Raw genomic sequence first — 24,136 nt, forward strand, 5'->3', positions numbered from 1 at the left:
GTCATCAACGTTTTAACTCCTCAACGGGTTTTAGGACGTGCCAGACCCTCGCTATATATCTCCAGAGCATGCAGATATCATTACAACATATAGTGTAGGAAAAGTATGCCAACAGTGGCTAAAATCATCCTCACTGAACGCGGTTAGAGAACACCTCGATCTCCTGTCTAACTCCACTGACTTGCAAGATATCTTGTCAGGCCCTAGAACACCACGTAAGAAGCGTTTTTTATTTGCAGTATATAATGAAATTTGGAAACGTTCCCAACAAGATGCTGCTGCCCGGTTAAGGCAAATAGATCAGGAAAATTTTAAAAGAGAGTCTTCCTTACATCATGGACAGAGTCAGATCAGGTCCATTATGCAGTTGGGTTGGATGCTTCAAACATTGAAGGCGGGTTGCGTTCCATGGCAGCATGTCAGTGCAAGGGAGATATTTTCCTCCTTTAATCTAATGCGACAACAACTATTAATGGCTAAGAAAGAAGCGACTTATGTCAGGCTTAACATTGAGAAATTAGAAAAGTTGCCTTTTATCGTGTCCGAAATACCATTGGCTGAGTGGTTGATACATGGGGTTATTAATCTGCCTATTTCAACACTACAATTCACCTCCTGTTTAAAACACAATTTGGTTGGCAGATATGAAAAACTGGGAGATAGTTACATCCATGAGGTGTGGGAGCTTCCCTTCTCGTACAAGTGCTTCAATGGCATGAAAGAGGTCTATCTTAGCAGTAGTGAATGCAAGACTTCAGTCAGCCATTCGATGATTTACGCCTCGGCTGCAAACTTGGCTTGTTATCTTAAGGGAGTTCCAGTCTCCTTGATTAGACCTACGTTCCAGGTGCTTTTAAACGGCAGCTACGTCCTTCTCAATAGTGAAGACTGTTGTGGCATGTGGGCCGGAATAGTTTACGTTGTTTCGGTCTCTAAGGTCGTTACATGCTGCGGGAACGTACTGTTTTCCCCCAATAAATTTAAGGAGGTAGCTGATATCTGGCCTTACATTGGTACTTCAAATGTCAATTTTGACAAGTTGAATAGACTCAAGGCTTTATTGTTTCAAGAGCATGTGGCCCTTACATCTGCACGCAAGACTTAGGCACTTCAAGTGGCAAGGTCATCAGCAGAAATAAAGTCCCTGTTAAATACGAACTTTCCGAGACACTTTGGTGAACTTGTGGGACGAATATTTAATGAGTCCAGCATGACTGGAATAGCACATGTTTTCAAAGCTGTTGGTTCTGGTTTTGTTCACACCTTTTCCTCCATTTTCGGTTTGATACCTACAGCTATCCACTCAATTTTCTGTAGTATTTTTGGGGGATTTCCGATAACTTTGGCTTTATTAGCTGGCATCCTGCTGTTGCTGTGCGCAATGGCTGTCCCGCTGCAACGAGGACAAATGACGGCGCCCCCATTAGCGCAGCTGTGTCGTGAACGTATGATGCAGCATTTTGGAGCAACACTCCTGGAGCATTTGGAGTGTGACTGGTCTTTGTCATTCAGACTGGTTCTGTATTATGTGCAGCCCTTGTTCTGGTGCCTCTGGTGCTCTTTGGAACATGCACTGGAAGTTTGTCTTTCACAACAGCGACCCCCAGCAATAGATGCTGATCTGTTGATGTTGCCGCTGAGGGTTCATTACCAGACATGCGCACTGAGGCTGCGTTTGCTACGTGAAGCTAATTATGAGTTACCCTTCCTGGAGGAAGTTGCCAACAACTCATCAGTGGGTACTCCACAGGATGCCGCTTTGGTTGACACTGGGGCTATGGAACACACTTGCTCCTTGATCATTTTTGGTGCATACTTTCCAGTTCTGTCACCTGCCGAAGTGGAAGATCTCCTGTTCTCCATGGCTCGTACTTAATTTGGAACTTTTCTAAATTGACATTTCTGTTGAATTCGGTTATAAGCCATATGCTCATGTTTTAAATTGCTAAGTAGTATGCTTGTGTGTCCTTTTAACTTGTCAAAATTGTTCTGTTTTTTATATATATCTTAGGTTGAGTTTTTATTTTTTTAATTTTTTTTTAGTAATGGAATTTTAGTTTTGGCTTTCAACCACTTTAACCGACAAGGGGAGGGTGTTGTGTAGCCATTTTAGTTATAGCTCCATTGCGTTAGTTTAATACACTAGGCCGCTGTGCACTTTGATCTAGATATATTTTATTCAGCTTTACATTGTTATTTTTACAATAACCAGTTTTATGGTCTTGTTTTAATTTTATCTATCTAACTGTTTTGCTTAGCCCAGCACTGTGTTCTCAAACAAGACATTCTTGATCACTCTGTGCTTTAGTCAAGGCTACAGTTTGGTACATTGCCGGTGAACGTGGTAGAAGTTTAGTCTCCAACATTTGCAGACAATACACATCCGTAAGTAGGGCCATTTTCTTAGAACATTAGCTGTGTTATTATAAAAACACTTCCTAGTCCCATTACACGTTAAGAGGGAGATTCCAGCCAGGGAACCACAACTGTATGCTGATTGCTGAATGCTTCGCTGCAGATGCTAACGCAGACTACAGGCCTTTACTCAGGTATGAGTGTCGATGTCCTCCCGGGGGAATCTGAAAGGCAGAATTAGAGCTTAACATGCTGAGCTCAAATTATGACTCAGATAGAAAATAGTCCATCGAGAAGTATGATATGTCATGCGCTCGGCTGCCCAGTCATCTCTACCTTTTGGGAGAGACGAGGCACTGCTAGTTAGCCGGAGCAAAACCTGGATTTGGAGCGACAAGTCACCCACTGTGGGTCAGACTCAGTCTCCCACACCGTGGACGATCTTGCTGCTCAAAATCCAGTAGTCTCATTAGAATAATGAGAGCCTACGCGACAAGAGAACAAAGTAAAAAACGGCCTCAACATGATCAAAGTGGTCTGTTCTGAAAGTGACATTCTGTGAGTTGTACGCAAACCTCCAGTTTCCCCAGTGTGAGTCCCCTCCCTCCAATGCATTTATGAGGATGAGCTTGCACTGGACATAATTGGGCCCATTAATGAATTGGGTAGGGATGGCAAATTCATACTACTGCTTGTGAATTTCCAAAGATTATCATTTATGGATTATGCGTAACATCCCCACCTCCTCCCTGAATGATTTTCTGAATTTGATGAGAGTATTCCTGAGACGCTGCTGACTGCCCCTTCTGAGGAAATGCATGGGTTTCTCAAGGAAGTGTCCTTAACCCTTTAGAACAACCCTCTATTGCCCAAGACCAATGGCTTAGTGTAAAGGATAAATATATTCATTTATAAATGTTTACAACTAATGAGGGTGAATAGGATTCTGGCAACTGGAGCGCTCTAAGAGAGGTTATGGGTGTATCACACCCCACCAAATTTTCAACATGTGAATTTCTCTCTTCAGATCTGTAAAAAGTAATAATGTTGGCACTAAAATGGGGGCCAAGGTGATAGAGACTGAAATTCCATCAAAACAAAATGATAAATACCAAAGGAGGCTTATATGACAGAATTCAAGGTGTGAAGGAATAGTGTTGGAAGGTGTCAAGAGAAATGATCTGTCTTCTGGTCCTATAAAAAACTGTAGTAATTATTTGAGCCTCTTGCGGATGGAAATTTGTTGTAATATGGTTTCACCCTTTTCCTAATGATCCATGGCACATCCTTGGTGTTTTTTCATTTACCCATCACTTATCTTCCTCAATGGTTATGCCCAGCCATCTGTGTTGTCTTTTCAATGTGGTATTGATTTAATTGTAATCAGGATCCTGGGTGCTGTTGATGGGTGTATTACAATAAAGATGATTGTCTTTCCCTCAACGATCATGTATTTTTAACAATCCTGGTGGTAAACATACTCTTGTATTGTGTTCAAGGCATGCAGTTCGGTACCTTGTGGCTAGGTGTGGATAACCATGGAGGCAAGCTCCAGTGTTTTGTCCCTGAATGGCGACATGAAGTACCTTGATTCAAATGAAGGATGAACTGAAGGCTTGTCTAATGGAGTCATACACTTCTTTAATGCTCTCTGGAATTTCACTATACCTAAATTGCTTCAGCAAATCAGCAGATTATTTGGAATATATAACTGAATCTCTTCTACTGTAGCTAATGATTCCAAGCAGTTAATTTCCACAAATCGAATGAGTGCTTCAGATTATGCTGTATTGAAGGAAAAATGAAGTGGGTCTAGGGAGACCTCCTCCGTTTTTGGAGGCAGGATTGACTTTCTTAAATGGCATAGATGGAAAACAGGTGCTCCATCACCTCCCAGTCAATGGGAATGTTTTGGGTCCTAGGTATTGGTGCATGGAACTTCTACAGGGAAATTTGCCATTTATTTAAAAAAAAAAAAAAAAAAAAAATCACACAGAAGAAAATCCAGGAACAAATGGCTCAAACATTTTGTCACTGGGCTTATGAAGGTCGTTAATGCATTTGCACGTTTTGAACAGCCACATCCAACCTGGGATTAAATATTGTAATCTTTTTTAATACTTTGTGCCACATTCTTCAACGGGATTTAAACAGAGGAGTGTCATATTTTTGATGGCCATTGTACGAACTCTGGAGATCCATTGACTTTGTTGACCAAGGAGCTTTGTGTTTATTTTCAATGATATGTTGATCAGTAAACACATCTTGACATTCTTTGCCAAAGGTGGTGGTGTGTGAAGTCCATGTGAGACGCCTTCTCTATTTTGGAATGCTAAATATGCCATCCATAACTTGGAAACTAAGGTTTTCACTTAGTAATTAGTTTGTATTGAACCATGATTGTGCATTCTGTATAGTGTTTGCCCATCACAGTTGCCCTCATTCTGGCATAGAGGCACAGTCAGTACTCTAATGTTCAGTGGATCTTAATTTTTAAATCCTTAAGAACCTATGGTTATGCTTTTTGAACTAAAGCTTCATATTGTTATCTGCAAGTCACCCAGTCATGTATGCAGCCCACTCCCATTCCTCCTTTTTTTGTTGCAAGTTGGGTGAATTTGTTCATCAATGTTCAGGCAGATTCCTTGTTTATTTAGGCCAGTTCTGTTTGGTTCAGCGATTCCTTCCATACCCCCCAAAACCTAAGCTTCCCTAACCCATACACCGTTACTCCTATCTCGTGTGTATTTCTTGCCCCAAATATGGCTATGGCATACGTAAATTAATTTATCTAAGATGTCGCCAATATTTCCAGTTGTTCAACTGTGCTTTTGTCGCTACGCCCATCCTGCCAAGCCTCTGTTCGACGGCGTATGCATTCAAAACTTATAGGATGATAAACTAAATTGGTGGTTTGGTCCCTTAAGTATTTATTAGTGATAAGGGAACGGGTGTGCAGGTGGGCTATGCATGTTATTTACCACTTTTTATGACAGAGGTGCTTTTTGTGGCCCCACCTTTAAAAAAGAAAAATGTCCCAGGCATGTCAAGGGGTAAAAACCAGCATTATCACAGGAAGGAAAGTAATGTAATTTTTCATATTGATTGATGCTTTGATAAATAAAGGAGCATTAATTTACCACTATTCCTTCACCAGAGTAAGCCTCTCGGTTGCATTGATAATTTGCGCTACCTTTTTTTTTTTTTCATTTTTTTATTTTTTATTATTCAACAGTGCGAAGTGGGTATCGCATTCAGGCAAATCAGCAGGATGATTCAATGAGAGTTCTTTATTATATGGAAAAGGAGTTGGCTAATTTTGATCCTGCAAGGCAAACAGAAGTGAAAGGACCGTTTGATAAATGTAAGTTTTGATCTTTACTTGTTTTCTCTTTTCTTGTAAACACATGCTTGCTGTGTTGTATTTTTTTCTGTTTATCAGGTGTTTCTCGATTCATCATTACAATGCAGTACATATATCACTAAGTCGCTAGCAATTTTTGTCCATCTTGAACTCTGCTGGACATTCCTCCTATATGGCAACTATTTGGTTTAATTATTTTATATTTTTAATTAAACTTCAGCTGACTCGTTATGTGCCTACTTACCACTGCTTTGAAAAGTCCTTTTACCACTTGTCACCATGAATCTTACCCTCTTTAGTTGATAGTTTTCATCATCTTTCATTAAATGTTCTCATGGTTCAGGAGTAGGACCCTTCTACTTCTGTACTTTTTGCTTTGTTCTTAATGCTTCCGTTCCCAAACAAATCTTTGATTTAATAGGCGTCTGAACACTTGGATAGCATGCATGTTCCAAATCAGATTCCATGGGCTGTTATGCACAATCTTGTGAGATGCCATGTTTTATTTCTACCTGGGTGACTCCGATGTTAATTGAATGATATAATTGGTGGTATTTACCACTAATACCCTAGTGCTTTGGGTACTATGTCACTTAATGTTGGTTGAGCAAACTCCTTTATATACTTGTCTTGCAACAAGCTGCAAGTGGGGAAATCAAGCTGTACTCACGGAGGTGATGTGGGTTCAGAACTCCGATTGAGTTTTCTCCATTGATCACATAAAATATAGGCCCTGTTCTCTCAGGATTTAAAGAGAATGTGTACTTTGCAAGTTTTTGAAGTATTGGAATGTGAGATCTTGGTGTTTCTCAAAAGAAAGCATAGTTGATGAGTCGGGCACAATTTACAAAAAAACTAGCACAACTAGGCTAATCTTTACTCTAGTTCCTATCCTTGACTTGAGGATAGAAGTAAAGCTGAGTAGGTATTGGACCCTGTTGCACTGTTTTAAAACTCGACGACAAACAATGGGAATGTATCTGTTTATGCCAAAATCAATAACTTAAATGATTTAATCATTTCAAAGGAGTAGCTCTAAAATTGCTTTTTATGAGCTACTCTCTGTTAGACTGACTACGTTCACAAATAATTTGGATTTTTTAAACATTTTTTACACAGTGAGAAATAGTAAAATACAACATTAAATTCATGGTGTATGTCATAATTGATATAAAAATGTTTCTATTTATATGTACACAGCTGTCAGGACCTTGCAATTGTTGTTGCAGATCTGCTACATACTAATCCTGCAACAGTACTTTGCACTTCCTTTATGGCCACAATTCTTGTAACTCATCCACCTTTTTATCCTCCATTGCCATTCCAACAGCATCTTCCACCATCACCTCCTAAGACTTTGTCTTCACTCAGGATGTTAGCGGCTTCAGTTCACACAATCTAAGTCTCCCAGGCAATTCAAGATTCCTCTCTCCTTAATACCAACATTAAATACATGTTTCTGATTATTTTGGAAAATGTAGGCCTCCTGATGTAAAATGCAATAATTAACATGTTACTTTTGTTGCACCTACATTGACTTTTTCCATGTATTCCATGTGTATAAATCATAATACATATGTATGACTAAATTGATGCTCTCCCAAACTGTCATAAAGTAAACGTTATAGCTGTACATTCACTACTAAATACAGCATGCGTTTATTAAGGAAAAATGTGCTAGTCAGTTCATGAATATACATTTATATGAAATTCATTGGGGGGGGTAAATCAGCAGAAAATCACAAAGAATGTGTCATATGACGGTGATTCTGGGGCATTACAATTGACAAATGTGTAATAATATCTCACCATTTATCTACCTCATTCCAGTAAACTGATGAAGTGAAACGGAGCCTGTAGTAAAGGAAAGTGAATGTCTCGGTGGAGAAAATAGATGTGGTTATAGATGACTCCAGTATGTTTGTCTTTCAGTTACCTGGAGTTCTTGTTTGAGGAAATTAGGGTGTTGCAGAGCAGGATCCTTGCTATGTTTTTTGACAGACAAATCATTTTGAGAAACACGCGAACCAAGCAATGCAGTTTATTAAAATTGATATACTCTGCCTGCTGTCAGACAGTTCAGACACCTTACTTCCTTTTTAGGCACAAGAAGATCTCCAGTCTGTGAAGGAGACTCCCCATCCTAAGGCAATCAATAGAGATAGTTATTTCTATGCAGAAAGTTTGAGTATGCGTCAAGCAGGGTAGAACTGCAGAAAGCATGCCAATAACTCAGACCAGGAAAGAAACAGATCTGCTGTACTAGCTAGGATGGAAATGGGCCTGGCTCACTCCTCAGTGCTGCTTCTACTGAGACCTTGGTAGGATTGTGTGGCTTCCCACATTGTGCCTCAGTGGAAAACCAGAACATCAACATCCTGGCATTTCAAATTTTATAGACTGGTTCTGTCCTAGAATTCCTGCAGAAACTGCATTGTAGCCCACCTTCAAAGGAACACATTCTCCAGGAGCTTCATGTGGAGCTCCTCATTGTCAAAGCCCCCCAAAGCCTTTTATTCTATTTTACGTTAGAAGACTGGGAGGTGGTGACAAATCTTAGACCTCAAAGAACTCGAACAAAATTTCTTAAGATGAAATGCCTTATATGGTAGCCCTCCAAGTTCTCTGGGAGACGAATGGGTAGTTCCTCATCTTCCTGGAAGTTCAGGTTGATTCTACAGCCTGATTCAAACAAACCACAGGAGACACTATGTGGCAGTTAGTGTGGTTTTCAGTGGAGGAAAACCATTATCACTTCAAAGCACACCATTTCAGCCTGAAATATCCCCCTTGGAGTTTACCATATCTCATAAAGTAGCAGCTTTTAATTGCAGGTAGGGGCCCCAGGTATTTCCATATCTTAATGATCAATGAATATGACTGCACACCCAACTAGAGGCATGTTTGCAACAGTAGACACTGTGACGGTATCGCCCTAGGGAATTTGCTGCACAGCTACTTGGAATGACTTGACTAATGCAGTGAACAGTCCTGCACAACTGGTCTCAATGAAAGGAAGCTTGTTTTCTGTTTTTTTTATTTTTTGTGTGTGTATAGTACTGCTTACTATTTTAATTCAAGCATGTGACCCTATGAAAGGTTGAATGCTGCCGATGCAGTTAGTTACTTAACTTTAACTCCAATGTTCCACCTTTGGTATCTCTTATAGTCTCACATGTGGCCTTCTCTCCTCCCTCATGAGAGGCGCACACACTAGATTGAATCTTGCATACTGAATTGGAGCTATGGTGACCTCTTTGGGGAGTGCTCAGCTTGCTCCCCTCTTTGGCCAAATTTTGGGCTGTTTCAAATGATGTGAAAGTTCTACTAACCCAACACTGCCATTTGAGCCTAAGCCAATTTCAGCACTGTTGATTGTTGTTTTATAGCATTGAGAAGTTGATTGACACAGGTAATGAATCTGTAAAAGAAAACACTGGAGTTACAGGTACGCAACTCATTTATTAATGCTCCAGCATAACTTTTCTTACCTAGCCACATTTTAAAGCTGTGGATGGATAGAGGGGTGACCACCATATCGAATACTGCACAGAGGCTCTACATAATCAACATGACCAAGTTCCCTTTGTCAGCCGCACTGATAATATTGTCCATAAAGCATACAAAGGCTTATCTGTCCCATGTCATGTCTTGAATTCCATGACATGCAGAATCTAGCTGCAGCAGGTTGATACCTGCAAGGCCCTTTTGGATCGAATCTTTCAAGTGCAGGGGAGTTGTTGATGCATATTTGACAATGTAAACCGTAACTGGAATGCCATGTTTGTTGTTATAAGAGCAAGCAGCTCTGGGAACTCTCCTAGAAGGTCTCTTCTGTGATGTAAAATTTTGAAAGTGTCCTTTGGACCAGAGAGAGCATATCTGAATTGGAGCGGGTAGGATGCTTGAATAAGTTTGAAGCAAAAGTTATTTGAGCGGTTCCCCTAAGTATTTTCGTATCTTTTTATTCAAAATAACTAGTGTGGTCACCCAATAGTTGCAACGCTGAATAGCAAACACATACTTGGTGAAATTAACTTGCCATGTTTAGGTTTTAAGCTAAGCATTTGGAAGTCCAAATGACACTAGTGATAAGGAGGTCACAGATCTCATTTTAAATGTCTTCATCCTATGTGCACTGACCAACTAAGCAGACCCACTTCTTTTCCTTGATGTCCAAGGCTACTTAGGCCCTCATTGCAAGTGGCACACTTTCACCCAGCGTGATAAATGCAGGTGGAATTATGCCATCTACAGGTCTGTGGCCTGGAATTGTCAGGCTCGCAAGCTCCTTACCCAATAATTGTAGGCTCAGAGATACCAGGATTGTCTTCAGTGCTGTTGGGGTTGCAGGCAGCTGAACAACAAGACTCCTCCATGACCCCTTCTGTAATACGGGGGAAGAGGGACTTGTCTTGTCCCTCCCTGCGCCTTCTTTTTTTCTGACTCTTTCTACCAGCACAGATCAGGTAAAAATGTCTATGATTTTCTCTTTGGTATCAGGCTAACCACATGATAAAGGACCCAGCATTTCTAGAACCATGGGGCTATTCCCCACACTGGGGAGAAAACTCTTATTCAGTGGACGTTTGTGTGTGGGTATCAGCAGAACTGAGGAATTCTTGCCTTCCACTATCTCTGCCTCAAAATGTGCTGAACCCATTATGGAGACCTTATTCTCACAATTGAACAAGTGAGTGTCTTGCCATACAGCACAAGTGCAAAATGTGGTTCTGTGCTTTGGTCAGGGGCACCAGATTTGGGTAATAAAGACAAGTAAAGGTGGCTAAGTAGCCCGTATGACCTAATGTCTAATATTCCATTAACGGGCTTGGTGGAAAGTGGTAAGCTTCAGCAAACCAAACACCCTGCCCTGTCTGCAAATTCTGATAGACTGCTGGCTGCAGATTCCCCACCTTTTGAATATTTCCCAGGAGTTAGAGTGGATCCAGAAATTTACCAGCAGTGCATATGCACGCCGTAAGGTGCGTCTCCACACTGACATGGTTTCACTCCGGATGTGACGGGTGTAGCCTGTGAATGCATCATTCCAGAGCGCTGTCAGTTCTGTTCTTTCTGCACCTCTCTTCGCAGATCCAAAGCTTCTCATGTCTCTGAGACTATTTTGTAGTGACTTTTTCTCAAAGAATGTTCTTAAAAATTTTAACAGTGTGCAAAGTCATGTCACCCCCAAGACAGGTTTCCAACCCTTCAAAACTGTCGCAGACAGATGTCTGTGACGGATCCTTTACCGATTTGACTGTGGTCCAAGACCTGCGGGGACTGCTCATTGATGAGCCTGAAGTACATCCAGGAACGCAAGGTGAATTTGTTTTGTCACCAAGCACAAGAAGACATAGCCTTGGGACGGCTCCAAGGCAAAGGTTTGTTTCTGATCCCACTCTTGTTTCCGGGGCTGACATAAGCTGCTCTCAAGGCTGGTCTTAGTCATGCTCTAAATACTCCGGTAAGCATAAAAAACATAAGCAGTCAAAGCAGTGTTCAGCTCCTTTTCATTGCTCTGATGAAGCCCTGGGCGGTGCCAACCATCTCATTCCCGCTTCTGAAGTCGGCTGACTTTGGAGCTGATTCCACAGCTGGTTTCAGCACAACCTCCGTTTCCAAGGCCTTCAGCCACTTCATGCAAATCAAAGCATTTCACTCCGCTACACTCCGGGTCTTCGGTTCCCACCTGACTCTCTCTGGTGCATCTTTGAGCCCCATGGAGTCAAGAGGCACTCCACCTTGATTACCATTGGTGGGCTCACCTTCAGCACCTGCTGAACCCTCTTCCACCTTTGGCTCTAGTACTGACGCAGCCCTCAGATTCCATACCCGCTGTGACCCAGGCATGTCGACTTCACCACCCGAAGAGGTGGCCCCAATAATCCTTTCCGACTTGATGCCAGTAGGAAATCTACCAACTACAAAACCAAAAACGACTGACAGATCTGTTCTTCCTTTATCACCAGAAATACCTAATTTCTTACATTGGCTTTTGGGCACATATTTTGATGACCAGGAACAAGGTGATGAGTTTGCTCAGCCCTCTTCTGACAGCAGTTGGTATGAGGACTTGCAGGATGCTAGTGGATTAGGCACCTCTATAGAGACTGCCCTTTTCTGTCCTCCTGGCCCGGCCTCTGAATAATCTGTGTCTATGCCATGGTTCTGGCTAGAGCCACTTCTGGGAAGGGGCGGCCATCTGGGAGAGGTAGAGATCAGAGGCATCTGGTCTCTGGTGGAGTCCGCACTCCACATCAACCTGGCTAACATTGAAAGCATTCCTTCCCTCAGTAAAGGGAAAGATGGTGCAGATTTTTGTGGCCAAAACCACTGTCATGTGGTACTGCAACAAGCAGGGCTGGTTTGGGTCGTGGACACTTTGTGAGGAGACTGTGCTTCTGGACGTGGCTGAAACAGCAGGGTATATCCCTGGTGGGTCAACATCTGGCAGGCTCTCTGAACGCTAGAGCGGACCAACTCAGCCCAAAATGTCTCCCGGATCACAAATGGTGTCTCCATCCGGAGGTGGCACAAGGTCTCTTTCAGCAATGGGGAGAGCCTTGGTTAGATCAGTTCACCTCAACAGAGAACATGCAATGCCAGCAGTGTTGCGTGTTGAAGTTTCCAAAGCAGCAATTGCTCTCTGCCTGCTTGTGTCTAGATGAGTGGCGGCTGTTGACCGCTTTTGACCTTCCGCCCAAAGTCTGTAATGTTATCTTGGCAGCCAGGTGTCCCTCCACCAAAATGGTATACTACTGTAGTTGGAAGAAATTTGTGGCATGGTGAACAGAGATGTCTGAACCCTCTCCCCCCACCTCCTTTCTGCCCCTCTCTCTGAGGTTCTGTTTATACTTTCTTTGCTAGCGGTGCTCTCAAAGGTTATTTGTCTGCAATGTCTGCTTTTTTTTTTTTTAGGTTGCTTGATCAACCTTCTTTGTGTAAACCCCCTATTGTAAATAGGTTCCTTAAAGGCCTTACTCATATGTTTCCTCCATCCCCATTCATTATGCCCCAGTGGGATTTGAATTTGGTTTTGGCATTTCTGATGTGCGTTCCTTTCGCGCCTCTCCACAATTGTGCTCTCAGGGTTCCCACTTTCACAATCACCTTTCTTGTGGCCATTACATCTGCCCGCAAGGTGAGTAAGCTGCAGGCATTGTCATCTAAGCCGCCTTACTCTTCCATCTCTCCTAACAAAGTGGTGCTTCGCAATAGGGCCTCTTTATTGCCAAAAGTGGTTACGCCCTTTCATGTAGGCCAATCCATCACCTTGCCTACTTTTTCCGAACCACCCCCAATCCTTCTAAGAAAGAGGAGAGACTCCACTGCCTGAACACAAAAAGAGAAGTGGCGTTTTCCTTGATTGTACAAAAGAGTTGTGGGTGGATGATCAACTCCTTGTATGTTATGTGGGTGCAAATAAAGGTCTGGCAGTGCAGAAACAGACCATCTCCAGATGGGTCATTCTCTGCATTAAGATCTGCTATGCACTGCCCAAAAATAAACCCCCTGAGGGTTTGCTTACATATTCTATTCGAACTACAGCTGCGACAAATGAGTTAGCATGGAGGTCAAGTCCTTGATATCTGTCAGTCGGCAACGTGGGCATCCTTGCACGCATTCACCAAACACTACTGCCTGGACAGTCAGGTTGGTAGAGAGGGGTACTTTTCCTGTTCAGTCCTGCAGGACTTTCTAGTTTCTGATTGGCTTCCAACACTTAAACCAGGAAGTGTTGGCAACCATCTTGGGACTCTACTTCAGCCGAGTCCCAGAAAAAAAGATGAAAAAAAAAAAAAACATTTGGAAAAAAAAAGAAAAGGGGTCAGGGTAGGGACACTCTGACCCCATAGCTCTTGTGGCAGGAGAGATGGCTGGGCCCTGTGGGATGAGGTCCCCGGGACCAAAATCGGCATAGGGAGTGGCTCGTGGCCTCCCTCCCCCATCGAATGATTATGGGCCCCAGGGGATGTGGTGCCCAAGGCAAAAATCAGCCTGGGGAGGGGGCCCATCTGCTCACCCAAAAATTATTTGAAGGCCTGACACCAGGAGATGGGGTTCCCAGGGCAGAGATCGGCCAGGGGAGGGGGGGCAGCACGGCCCCCTCCCCAAAAATAGAAAAATAAATATAGGGCCTGGCCATGTGGGATGGAGTCCCTGGGGCTGAAATTTGCCAGGGGAGGGGGACTGGGTGCCCCCTCCACTCCATTTATTAAAGGCAAGCCTTGGGGAATGGTATTGTAAATGACTCTCGCCTCTCAGGGAGACTGCTGGATTAGGGGCGGCAACCCTTCTGTTTGTAGGGGTCTGAGTCACTCCTACGCCAGTTGGAAGCTGTCGGTCCAAACCTCTCCAGCTCTCTAGCAGCACCTCACCCAAACCCTAAGTAGTAAAAGGTGATTTCTGGCAGCCTAGCACATGGACTCTGGAGACCTCACAGGGAAGTTGCAGTGTAACAAATCTGTAGGAAGCTGTCTCTGTATATACTATATCAAAATGAGATATAGGCCCTCATTATGTATTCAGCAGTCTCCAACGTAGACTGCCGAAGTCCCGCCAGCCACAAGACTGCCAGTGATGATGGTCATCAGACCGCCAAATTATGACTGCTGGCGGCTCTCTGCCATAAATTGGGCAGAGAGCGGACAGCAGCCATACTGGCGGTTGGCGGTGCAGTGGAGGTTGCTCCGCTGTCACCGCCACGTCAACACAACACCGCCACGCCTATTACAACTTAGTAATAGGCGTGGCGGTGTTGTGTTGGCGGGATGCTGGCGGCGGAGCAAGCACCATGGACCCGTTCCCTCCCAGACGACCACCATGACCACCAGAGGAGGTGATCGACCGACAGGGGGGGGGGGGGTGTTGAGTGTTGTGTGTGTGAATGGGGGTGTGTGTGTGACTGGAAGGGGGTGTCGTGAGTGTGTGTGTGTCTGTGAATGCTGGTATGCGGGGATGGCTTTGTGGCTGTGTGTGAATGTGTGTGTGAATGAGCGCGTGTATGTGTGCACGTATTTATGTGTGATGTGTGCCTGCGTGGATGTACGGGGAGGGGAGGTGAGGGGGGGTTCCGAATTGGGGGAGGGGGGTTACGAATGGGGATCAGGGGGGGGGGGTGTCACTGCTTGGGGAGGTGGGGCCTTCTGATGAGGGTGGGGGGAGGGTCCTACACGGAGGGGGGAGTTGGGGAGTCCTGCAGTGGCTACAGGAATGAGCATCCCTGTCACCAGTATTGTTACCGCCAGGGATTCTGTGGTGGGGCTTCCGCCATGGAATCCCTAACGGTAAGGATGGTCACAGTACTGCGGGCAGTGTCAGGCGTACCGCCGGGTCAAAGGTGGTCAACCTTCGGACAGGCAGTCCTACCCCCTGGCGGTACAGGTGTTGAACTGGGTGCAATACAGCTAGTTCACTTCCATTTTTATAATTTTGCGGTCCTGCACCGCCACACTGTCGGCGGCCTGGCCGCCAGCGTGGTGGTGCAGGACTGCCAGGGTCATAATGACCCCCATAGTGTGCATAGAGTCCAAGGGTTCCCCAGACGCTACAGTAGATAATACTGATGCTCTCTTTTGTTGTAGTGTGGTCGAGCAGTTAGGCTTGTCAGAGGGTAGTGCAAAGCATTTGTTGTACACACACAGACAATAGAAGCACACACTCGATGACAACTCCAGACCAATGGATTTTTATATAGAAAAAAATATATATTTTCTTAATTTATTCTTAGAACGACAAGATTCAAGTTGTTGGTAAGTACTTCACTAGTTTTGTATTTCACACATATATCAACAGTAGTTTGTTTGAAATCGATAAGTTATACAGTTTTTGAATTATTGGGAATGATCGGTTTTTAAAAATGGGCACAGTGCAATTTTCAGAACAGTTCCTGGGGGGAAGAAATGTTAGTTCGATTTGCAGGTAAGTACAACACTTACAGTTTCAATCTCAGGGTTTTAGGAAGTCCACCGGTCTGGGTTCAAGTTAACCTCAAACACCCACCACCAGCAACACAGGGCCGGCCGAGTGCAGACGTCAGATGTGAGCAAATTTAACGTGGGCTCCTATGGAGACCGGGGATACTCTTGATCCGGTCTGCCTACAGGTAATTATCTGTGGCTCGGAAGGCAGACCAGGGACGATTAGAGGAGCACTGGAGGGGCCACAAGTAGGCACCAAACACACACCCTCAGCGGCACTGTGGCAGCTCGGTGCAGGGTGCAAACAAGACGTTGGGTTTCCAATGCTGGTCAATGAGGAGACCCTGGGGGTCACTCAGAGGCTGCAGGCGAGGTCCAGGGGGTTGTCTTGGGCAGACCATAGGCTGGACAGGGAGGAGGGCCGTCTGCTGAACGTTGCTGCACCGGAGGTCGGGTTCTTCAAGACCTGGGGGGCTGTGGGTGCAGAGTACCTTTATGCGTCGGCTATCTTCGTCCGGAGCTTCGCGGTCCAGAGGGGGTCCTCGGGATTCCCTCTGCAGGCGTCATCGTGGAGAGGTCAACCCAGGGTGGGTACTTTATCACAATCGCCTTGGGATCCTCTAGCTGGGTGGACCACCTGGACATGAGCCCTGGGCGTCAAGTGCAGAGTGGTCAGGACTCACGCATCCAGAGTGAGGTGGGAGTCCTTGGTAGTTGTTTTATTTTTAGATGTGGCCGCTGTCCTTCGGAGATCTTGGTTCTTTTGGGTACAGGGCAGTCCTCTGGAGCTTGACAGAGGTCGCCGGTCCCGCTGGATGCTTCACTGTTCTTTTCCAGGTTCTTTTGCTGGTTCCTTGAAGCAGGAGACAGGCCGGTAGGGCTTGGTCCAAAGCAGTTGTCATCTTCCTTCTTCTCTGCTGGGGGATTCAGCTAAGCAGTTCTTCTTGTAGGTCGCCAGGAATCTAGTGAGGAGTTCAGTGAAGCCCTTAAATACAAGATTTATGGGCGTTATAGGGGTCAGAGGGCAGTAGCCAGTGGCTACTGTCCCTAAGGGTGGCTACACCCTCTTTGTGTCTACTCCCTTTGGGGAGGGGAGCACATTCCTATCCCTATTGGTCCCAGTCCTCTCTGTTTTCCCAATTTTCCCGCCGGACTTGCTGCCAAAAGTAGGGCTTGGTCCGGGGGGCAGGCAAATTCTCTTGCTGGAATCCAAGGCTTGAGTCTTTGAGGCTCACCACCAGGTGTTACAGTTCCTCTAGAGGGTAGGTCTGAAGCACCTCCACCCAGGACAGGCTTAGTTTCTGACCACCGAGACTACAAAGGCTCTCACCCCATGTGGTTAGACACTTGTCTGAAAGTGGCATGTTGGCACAGTCCGGTCAGTCCTACACTAGCTGTTTGGCTAACATACAGGGGACATCTCTAAGATTTTTTAAAATAAATCCTACACTGGCATCAGTGGGGGTTTATTGTACTGAAAAGTTTATCAAACTTCCCAGTATTCAGTGAAGCCATTATGGAACTGTGGGGTTTGTAATGACAAACTCCCATACTATATACTCCATATGGCTACACTGCATTTACAATGTCTAAGATTGGACTTAGACACTCTAGGATCATATTGCTCATGCAGCTATTCCCTCACCTGGAGTATAGTGCACCCTGCCCTTGGGCTGTAAGGCCTGCTAAAGGAGTGATTTACCTATTCCACTGCAGTGGTTTGTACGCATAGCACCCTGAGAAGAGTGCCATATCGACTTTCTTTTTCTCCCCACCAGCGCACACAGGCGGCATAGGCAGTGTACATGTGCTTGGCGAGGGGTCCCCCAGGGTGGCATAATACACGCTGCAGCCCTTGAGAACCTTCCCTGGCCACAGGGTCCCTGGTACTACGGGTCCCTTTTACAAGGGACTTAACTGTGTGCCAGAGTTTTACCAATTGTGGAAATAACGGTATAGGTTTTAGGAAAGAACACTGGTGCTGGGGCTTGGTTAGCAGGATCCCAGCACACTTTCAAAGTTGGCATCAACACTAGCCAAAAAGTTGGGGGGTAACCATGCCAGCAGTGGCACTTACCTACAAAATCATACTCACTTTTCTCTTGTTAGAAATAAGTCTCTTAGACACACACAGGCATTGAAGAAGATGCAGGATAGCTTCCAATAAATGTATTGAAAAGACTGCACTCTACAATAAAATGTGTGTGCTGCAATGATTGACAATGAAAAATAACAGAAGCAGAATGGTGAGTGTAAGGAAATGCCTCCTTGGCATGGTTACCCCCTGACTTTTTGCCTATGCTGATACCAAGTTATGATTTGAAAGTGTGCGGAGGCCTGCTAATCAGGCCCCAGCACCAGTGTTCTTTCCCTAAACTGTACCTTTGTCTCCACAATTGCCACACCCTGGCATTCAAGTAAGTCCCTTGTAACTGATATCCCTGGTCCCAAGGGCCCTGATGCCAGGGAAGGTCTCTAAGGGCTGCAGCATGTCTTATGCCACCCTGGGGACCCCTCACTCAGCACATGCACACTGCTTGCCAGCTTGTGTGCGCTGGTGAGGAGAAAATGACTAAGTCGACATGGCACTCCCCTCAGAGTGCCATGCCAACCTCACACTGCCTATGGCATAGGTAAGTCACCCCTCTAGCAGGCCTTACAGCCCTAAGGCAGGGTGCACTATACCACAGGTGAGGGCATAGGTGCATGAGCACTATGCCCCTACAGCAGAGGTCTTCAAACTGGGGGGCGGGCCCCCCTTGGGGGGCCTCAAGAGATCCCAGGGGGGGCGCCAAACTCTGGCCAAAAGAAATATTATACAGGTTACATGCCTTTGTTTTAAGCAGAAGCATGTTATTGTAGTTTTAAAACGGTAACAGTACTTAACTGCAATGTTTAAATAGGTTTAGACCTATTTAAACATTACCATCTTTCTAAAATGATTGTGAAAAATTCTGAGGGGGGGCCCAATGATTTTTATTTTTCAACTGGGGGGGCGCGGCATTAAAAAGTTTGAAGACCACTGCCCTACAGTGTCTAAGCAAAACCTTAGACATTGTAAGTGCAGGGTAGCCATAAGAGCATATGGTCTGGGAGTCTGTCATACACCAACTCCAGAGCACCATAATGGCTACACTGAAAACTGGGAAGGTTGGGATCAAACTTCTCAGCACAATAAATGCACACTGATGCCAGTGTACATTTTATTGTGAAATACACCCAGAGGGCATCTTAGAGATGCCCCCTGAAAAGATACCCGACTTCCAGTGTGTGCTGACTAGTTTTGCCAGCCTGCCACACACCAGACATGTTGCTGGCCACATGGGGAGTGTGCCTTTGTTACTCTGTGGCCAGTAACAAATGTACTGGGTGGAGGTGCTTCACACCTCCCCCTGCAGGAACTGTAACACCTGGCGGTGAGCCTCAAAGGCTCACCCCTTTGTTACACCGCCACAGGGCATCCCAGCTAGTGGAGATACCCGCCCCTCGGGCCACTGCCCCCACTTTTGGCAGCAAGGCCGGAGGAGATAATGAGAAAAACAAGGAGTCACTGGCCAGTCAGGACAACCCCTAAGGTGTCCTGAGCTGAGGTGACTCTGACTTTTAGAAACCCTCCATCTTGCAGATGGAGGATTCCACCAATAGGATTAGGGATGTGCCCCCCACCCCACAGGGAGGAGGCACAACGAGGGTGTAGCCACCCTCAGGGCTAGTAGCCAATGGCTACTATCCTCCCAGACCTAAACACACCCCTAAATTGAGTATTTAGGGGCCCCCAGAACCTAGAAAGATAGATTCCTGCAACCTGAAGACGAAGAAGGACTCCTGACCTGAAGCCCTGCAGAGAAGTGGGAGACGCCAACTGCTTTGGCCCCAGCCCTACCGGCCTGTCTCCCCACTTCAAGAAAAACTTCAACAGCGACGCATCCCCCAGGGTCCAGCGACCTCTGGAGCCTCAGAGGACTACCCTACATCTAAAAGGACCAAGAAACTCCTGAGGACAGCGGTCCTGTTCCACAGAAACTGCAACTTTGCAACAAAGAAGCAACTTTTAAAGACCACATGTTTCCCGCCGGAAGTGTGAGAGTTTCCACTCTGCACCCGACGCCCGCGGTTCGACCTGCGGAAAACTAACTCTACAGGGAGGACTCCCCGGTGACTGCGAGCCCGTGAGTAGCCAGAGTTGACCCCCCCTGATCCCCACAGCGACGCCTGCAGAGGGAATCAAGAGGCTCCCCCTGACCGCGACTACCTGCTTCAAGGAACCAGACGCCTGGTAAAGACACTGCACCCGCAGCCCTCAGGACCTGAAGGAACCGAACTCCAGTGCAGGACCGACCCCCCAAGTGGCCCTCTTCCTAGCCCAGGTGGTGGCTACCCCGAGGAGCCCCCCCCCCCCACCCTTTGCCTGCCTGCATCGCTGAAGAGACCCCTGGGTCTCCCATTGAATCCTATTGCAAACCTGACACCTGTTTGCACTCTGCAACCGGCTGCCCCTGTGCCCCTGAGGGTGTACTTTCTGTGCCTGCTTGTGTCCCCCCACCCCCTCCCCGTGCCCTGCAAAACCCCCCTGGTCTGCCCTCCGAAGTCACGGGTACTTACCTGCTAGCAGACCAGAACTGGGGCACCCCTATTTCCATTGAAGCCTATGTGTTTTGGGCACCACTTTGACCTCTGCACATGACCGGCCCTGAGCTGCTGGTGTGGTAACTTTGGGGTTGCCTTGAACCCCCAACGGTGGGCTACCTTGGACCCAACTTTTAACCCTGTAAGTGCTTTACTTACCTGTGAACCTAACAAATACATACCTCCCCCAGGAACTGTTGATTTTTGCACTGTGTCCAATTTTAAAATAGCTTGTTGCCATTTTTGCCAAAACTGTACATGCTATTGTGATGATTCAAAGTTCCTAAGATACCTGAGTGAAATACCTTTCATTTAAAGTATTGTTTGTAAATCTTAAATCTTGAACCTGTGGTTCTTAAAATAAACTACGAAAATATATTTTTCTATATAAAAACTTATTGGCCTGGAATTGTCTGAGTGTGTGTCCCTCATTTATTGCCTGTGTGTGTACAACAAATGCTTAACACTACCCTCTCATAAGCCTACTGCTCGACCACACTACCACAAAATAGAGCATTAGAATTATCTCTTTATGCCACTATCTTACCTCTAAGGGAAACCCTTGGACTCTGTGCATGCTATTTCTTACTTTGAAATGGTACATACAGAGCCAACTTCCTACATTGGTGGATCAGCGGTGGGGTACAAGACTTTGCATTTGCTGGACTACTCAGCCAATACCTGATCACATGACTAAATCCCAAAAATTGTCATTAGAAACTGATTTTTTAAATTTTAGCTATTTTTCTAAATTTGTAAAAGTCCTGCTAGGGCCTTGTGTTAGTCCCTGTTAGTATTTCTTTTAGAGTCTAAAGGTTTTGTAAAAGTTTGGATTAAGTTCTAGAGATAGTTTTAGATTCTTGAAAAGTATTCCAACTTTCAGAAACAAAATGTCTGCTGCAGAAGAGATGGTGGTGGAACCAAACCTCACCCCTTACCTGCATCTTAGGATGTCAGAGTTAAGGTCTCTCTGCAAAATCAAAAAGATAAAAACTGGTTCAAACCCTACCAAAGTACAGCTCCGGGAGCTTTTGGCAGAGTTTGCTGAAAACAACCCCTCTGATGATGCCCTCACAGAGGGGGACACTAGTGATTTGGAGGACTTCCCACCTCCAGTCCTAGATAGGGAGCCCAGGGTTTCTCCATCCCTGACTCCAGAAGTGATAGTCAGAGATGTGCTCCTCTCACAGGAGAGTCCAACAGCTCTAGAAGCATTGAGAGCAGTCTCAATATGAAGATGGCCAAAAGATTGGCTTTGGAGTGACAGCTCCTAGCCATAGAAAGGGAAAGGCAAGAGATGGGCTTAGGTCCCATCAATGGTGGCAGCAATTTAAATAGGGTCAGAGATACTCCTGGCATGCTAAAAATCCCCAAAGGGATTGTAACTAAATATGAAGATGGTGATGACATCACCAAATGGTTCACAGCTTTTGAGAGGGCTTGTGCAACCAGAAAAGTAAACGGATCTCACTGGGGTGCTCTCCTTTAGGAAATGTTCACTGGAAAGTGTAGGGATAGACTCCTCACACTCTCTGGAAAAGATGCAGAATCCTATGACCTCATGAAGGCTACCTTGATTGAGGGCTCTGGATTCTCAACTGAGGAGTACAGGATTAGGTTCAGGGGGGCTAAAAAATCTTCGAGCCAGACCTGGGTTGATTTTGTTTACTTCTCAGTCAAAACACTGGATGGTTGGATTAATGGCAGTGGTGTAAATGATTATGATGGGCTGTACAATTTATTTGTGAAAGAACACCTGTTAAGTAATTGTTTCAATGATAAACTGCATCAGCATCTGGTAGACCTAGGTCCAATTTCTCCCCAAGAATTGGGAAACAAGGCAGACCATTGGGTCAAGACTAGGGTGACCAAAAGAAAGGGGTCACAAGGACTCCCCAGGGGAAGAGTGTTGAGACATCCAAGGGTAAAAGTAAAGAGTCTTCTACAGGCCCTCAAAAACCTGCACAGGAGGGAGGATCCAAAGCCTCTTCACAATCCAATTTTGGGTACAAGGGTAAAAACTTTGACCCCAAAAAGGCCTGGTGTCGTAGCTGTAATCAGCAGGGACACCAAACTGGAGACAAGGCCTGTCCCAAGAAAGGTTCCACTTCCACTACTACTCCAATTAGCACTGGAATAGCCAGTCTCCAGGTGGGATTGTGTGCCCAGAGCAAATCAGGGTTCACATTGAAGCTACATTAGTTTCTGAGGGTGGGGTTCACTTAGCCACACTGGCTGCCTGACCCCCTAATATGCAAAAGTACAGGCAGCATCTCTTAATTAATGGGGCTAGTGTAGAAGGCCTGAGGGATACAGGTGCCAGTGTCACAATGGTGACATACAAACTGGTTTCCCCAGGACAATACCTGACTGGACAAACTTATCCAGTCGCCAATGCTGACAATCAGTCTAAAGTACATCCCATGGCTATGGTAACTTTAGAATGGGGAGGGGTCACTGGCCTGAAACAGTTGGTAGACTCCTCAAATATCCTTATAGACTGTTTGCTTGCTTGGAAATGACCTGGAGTCATCAGCATGGGCTGAGGTAGAACTCAAAACCCATGCAGCCATGCTGGGTATCCCTGAACTGGTGTGTGTCAAGACAAGGGCACAGTGCAAAGCTCAGGGTGAAAAAGTGGTGTTGGAACCTGGAATAATGGCCCAACCCTCCAAGAGAAAAGGAAAGAAGACTGGGGAGCTTCAACACAACAAAAGAAAAAGAACCTCTCTGCCCAGGAAGAAGTTCTGCCCTCTGAGGGAACTGAGCCCATGGAGTTGTAACCTTATCAGGTTGAACTCTTAGGCCCAGGGGGACCCACAAGGGAACAGTTGTGTAAGGGGCAAGAAACCTGTCCCTCTCTTGAAGGCCTTAGGCAGCAAGCTGCTGAAGAGACCAAAGGGAAAATCACTGGAACACATAGGGTCTATTGGGAAGATGGACTCCTCTACACTGAGGCAAGAGATCCCAAACCTGGTGCCACTAGGAGAGTGGTAGTGCCTCAGGAGTTTAGGAGGTCCATTCTGACCTTAGCCCATGATATTCCACTTGCTGGGCATTTGGGACAAACCAAGACTTGGGAGATGTTAGTCAACCATTTCTATTGGCCCAACATATCCCAGAAAGTAAAGGAGTTTTGTGTCTCCTGTGCCACCAGTCAAGCCAGTGGTAAGACAGGTGGCCATCCAAAGGTCCGCCTCATTCCACTTCCAGTGGTGGAGGTCCCCTTTGAAAGAGTGGGTGTGGACATAGTGAGTCCACTTGAACCTCCCACAGCCTCAGGGAACCAGTATATCCTAGTGGTAGTGGATCATGCCACTAGGTACCCTGAAGCAATTCCTGTAGGTCCACTACTGCCCCTGCAGTAGCTAAAGCACTCATTGGTATCTTTACCAGAGTGGGATTTCCTAAGGAGGGGTACCAACTTCATGTCAGCATACCTGAAACACATGTGGAATGAGTGTGTTACAAATTGTAATGTGGTTACAATTTAACCACACCATACCATCCACAAACCAATGGTCTTGTAGAAAGATTTAACAAGACATTGAAAAACATGATCATGGGGCTCCCTGAAAAGCTCAAAAGGAGATGGGATGTCCTCTTGCCAGGTCTGCTTTTCGCCTACAGAGAGGTGCCTCAGAAGGGAGTAGGGTTTCCCCCTTTGAACTTCTGTTTGGCCATCCTGTAAGGGGACCACTAGCTCTTGTTAAAGAAGGCTGGGAGAGACCTCTCCATGAGCCTAAACAAGATATAGTGGACTATGTACTAGGCCTATGTTCCAGGATGGCCGATTACATGGAAAAGGCAAGTAAAAACCTTGAGGCCAGCCAACAGCTCCAGAAGATGTGGTATGACCAAAAGGCTG

General features: G+C 45.6%; 1 protein-coding gene across 4 annotated transcripts in view; it reads left to right on the forward strand.

Annotated features, from left to right (window-relative positions):
- LSR (lipolysis stimulated lipoprotein receptor) overlaps window positions 1–24,136 on the forward strand; it is a 225,389-nt gene that overhangs the window by 158,541 nt on the left and 42,712 nt on the right. For 2 of the 4 annotated variants that reach the window (XM_069239546.1, XM_069239549.1), the window contains one exon: window positions 5,588–5,719. In XM_069239546.1, coding sequence (XP_069095647.1) covers window positions 5,588–5,719 — 132 coding nt within the window. The remainder of the gene's footprint in view (window positions 1–5,587; window positions 5,720–24,136) is intronic. The other 2 variants (XM_069239547.1, XM_069239548.1) reach the window with 1 other exon arrangement.

Source organism: Pleurodeles waltl, chromosome 6, assembly GCF_031143425.1.
Source record: "Pleurodeles waltl isolate 20211129_DDA chromosome 6, aPleWal1.hap1.20221129, whole genome shotgun sequence".
In the NCBI taxonomy this organism is placed as follows: domain Eukaryota; kingdom Metazoa; phylum Chordata; class Amphibia; order Caudata; family Salamandridae; genus Pleurodeles; species Pleurodeles waltl.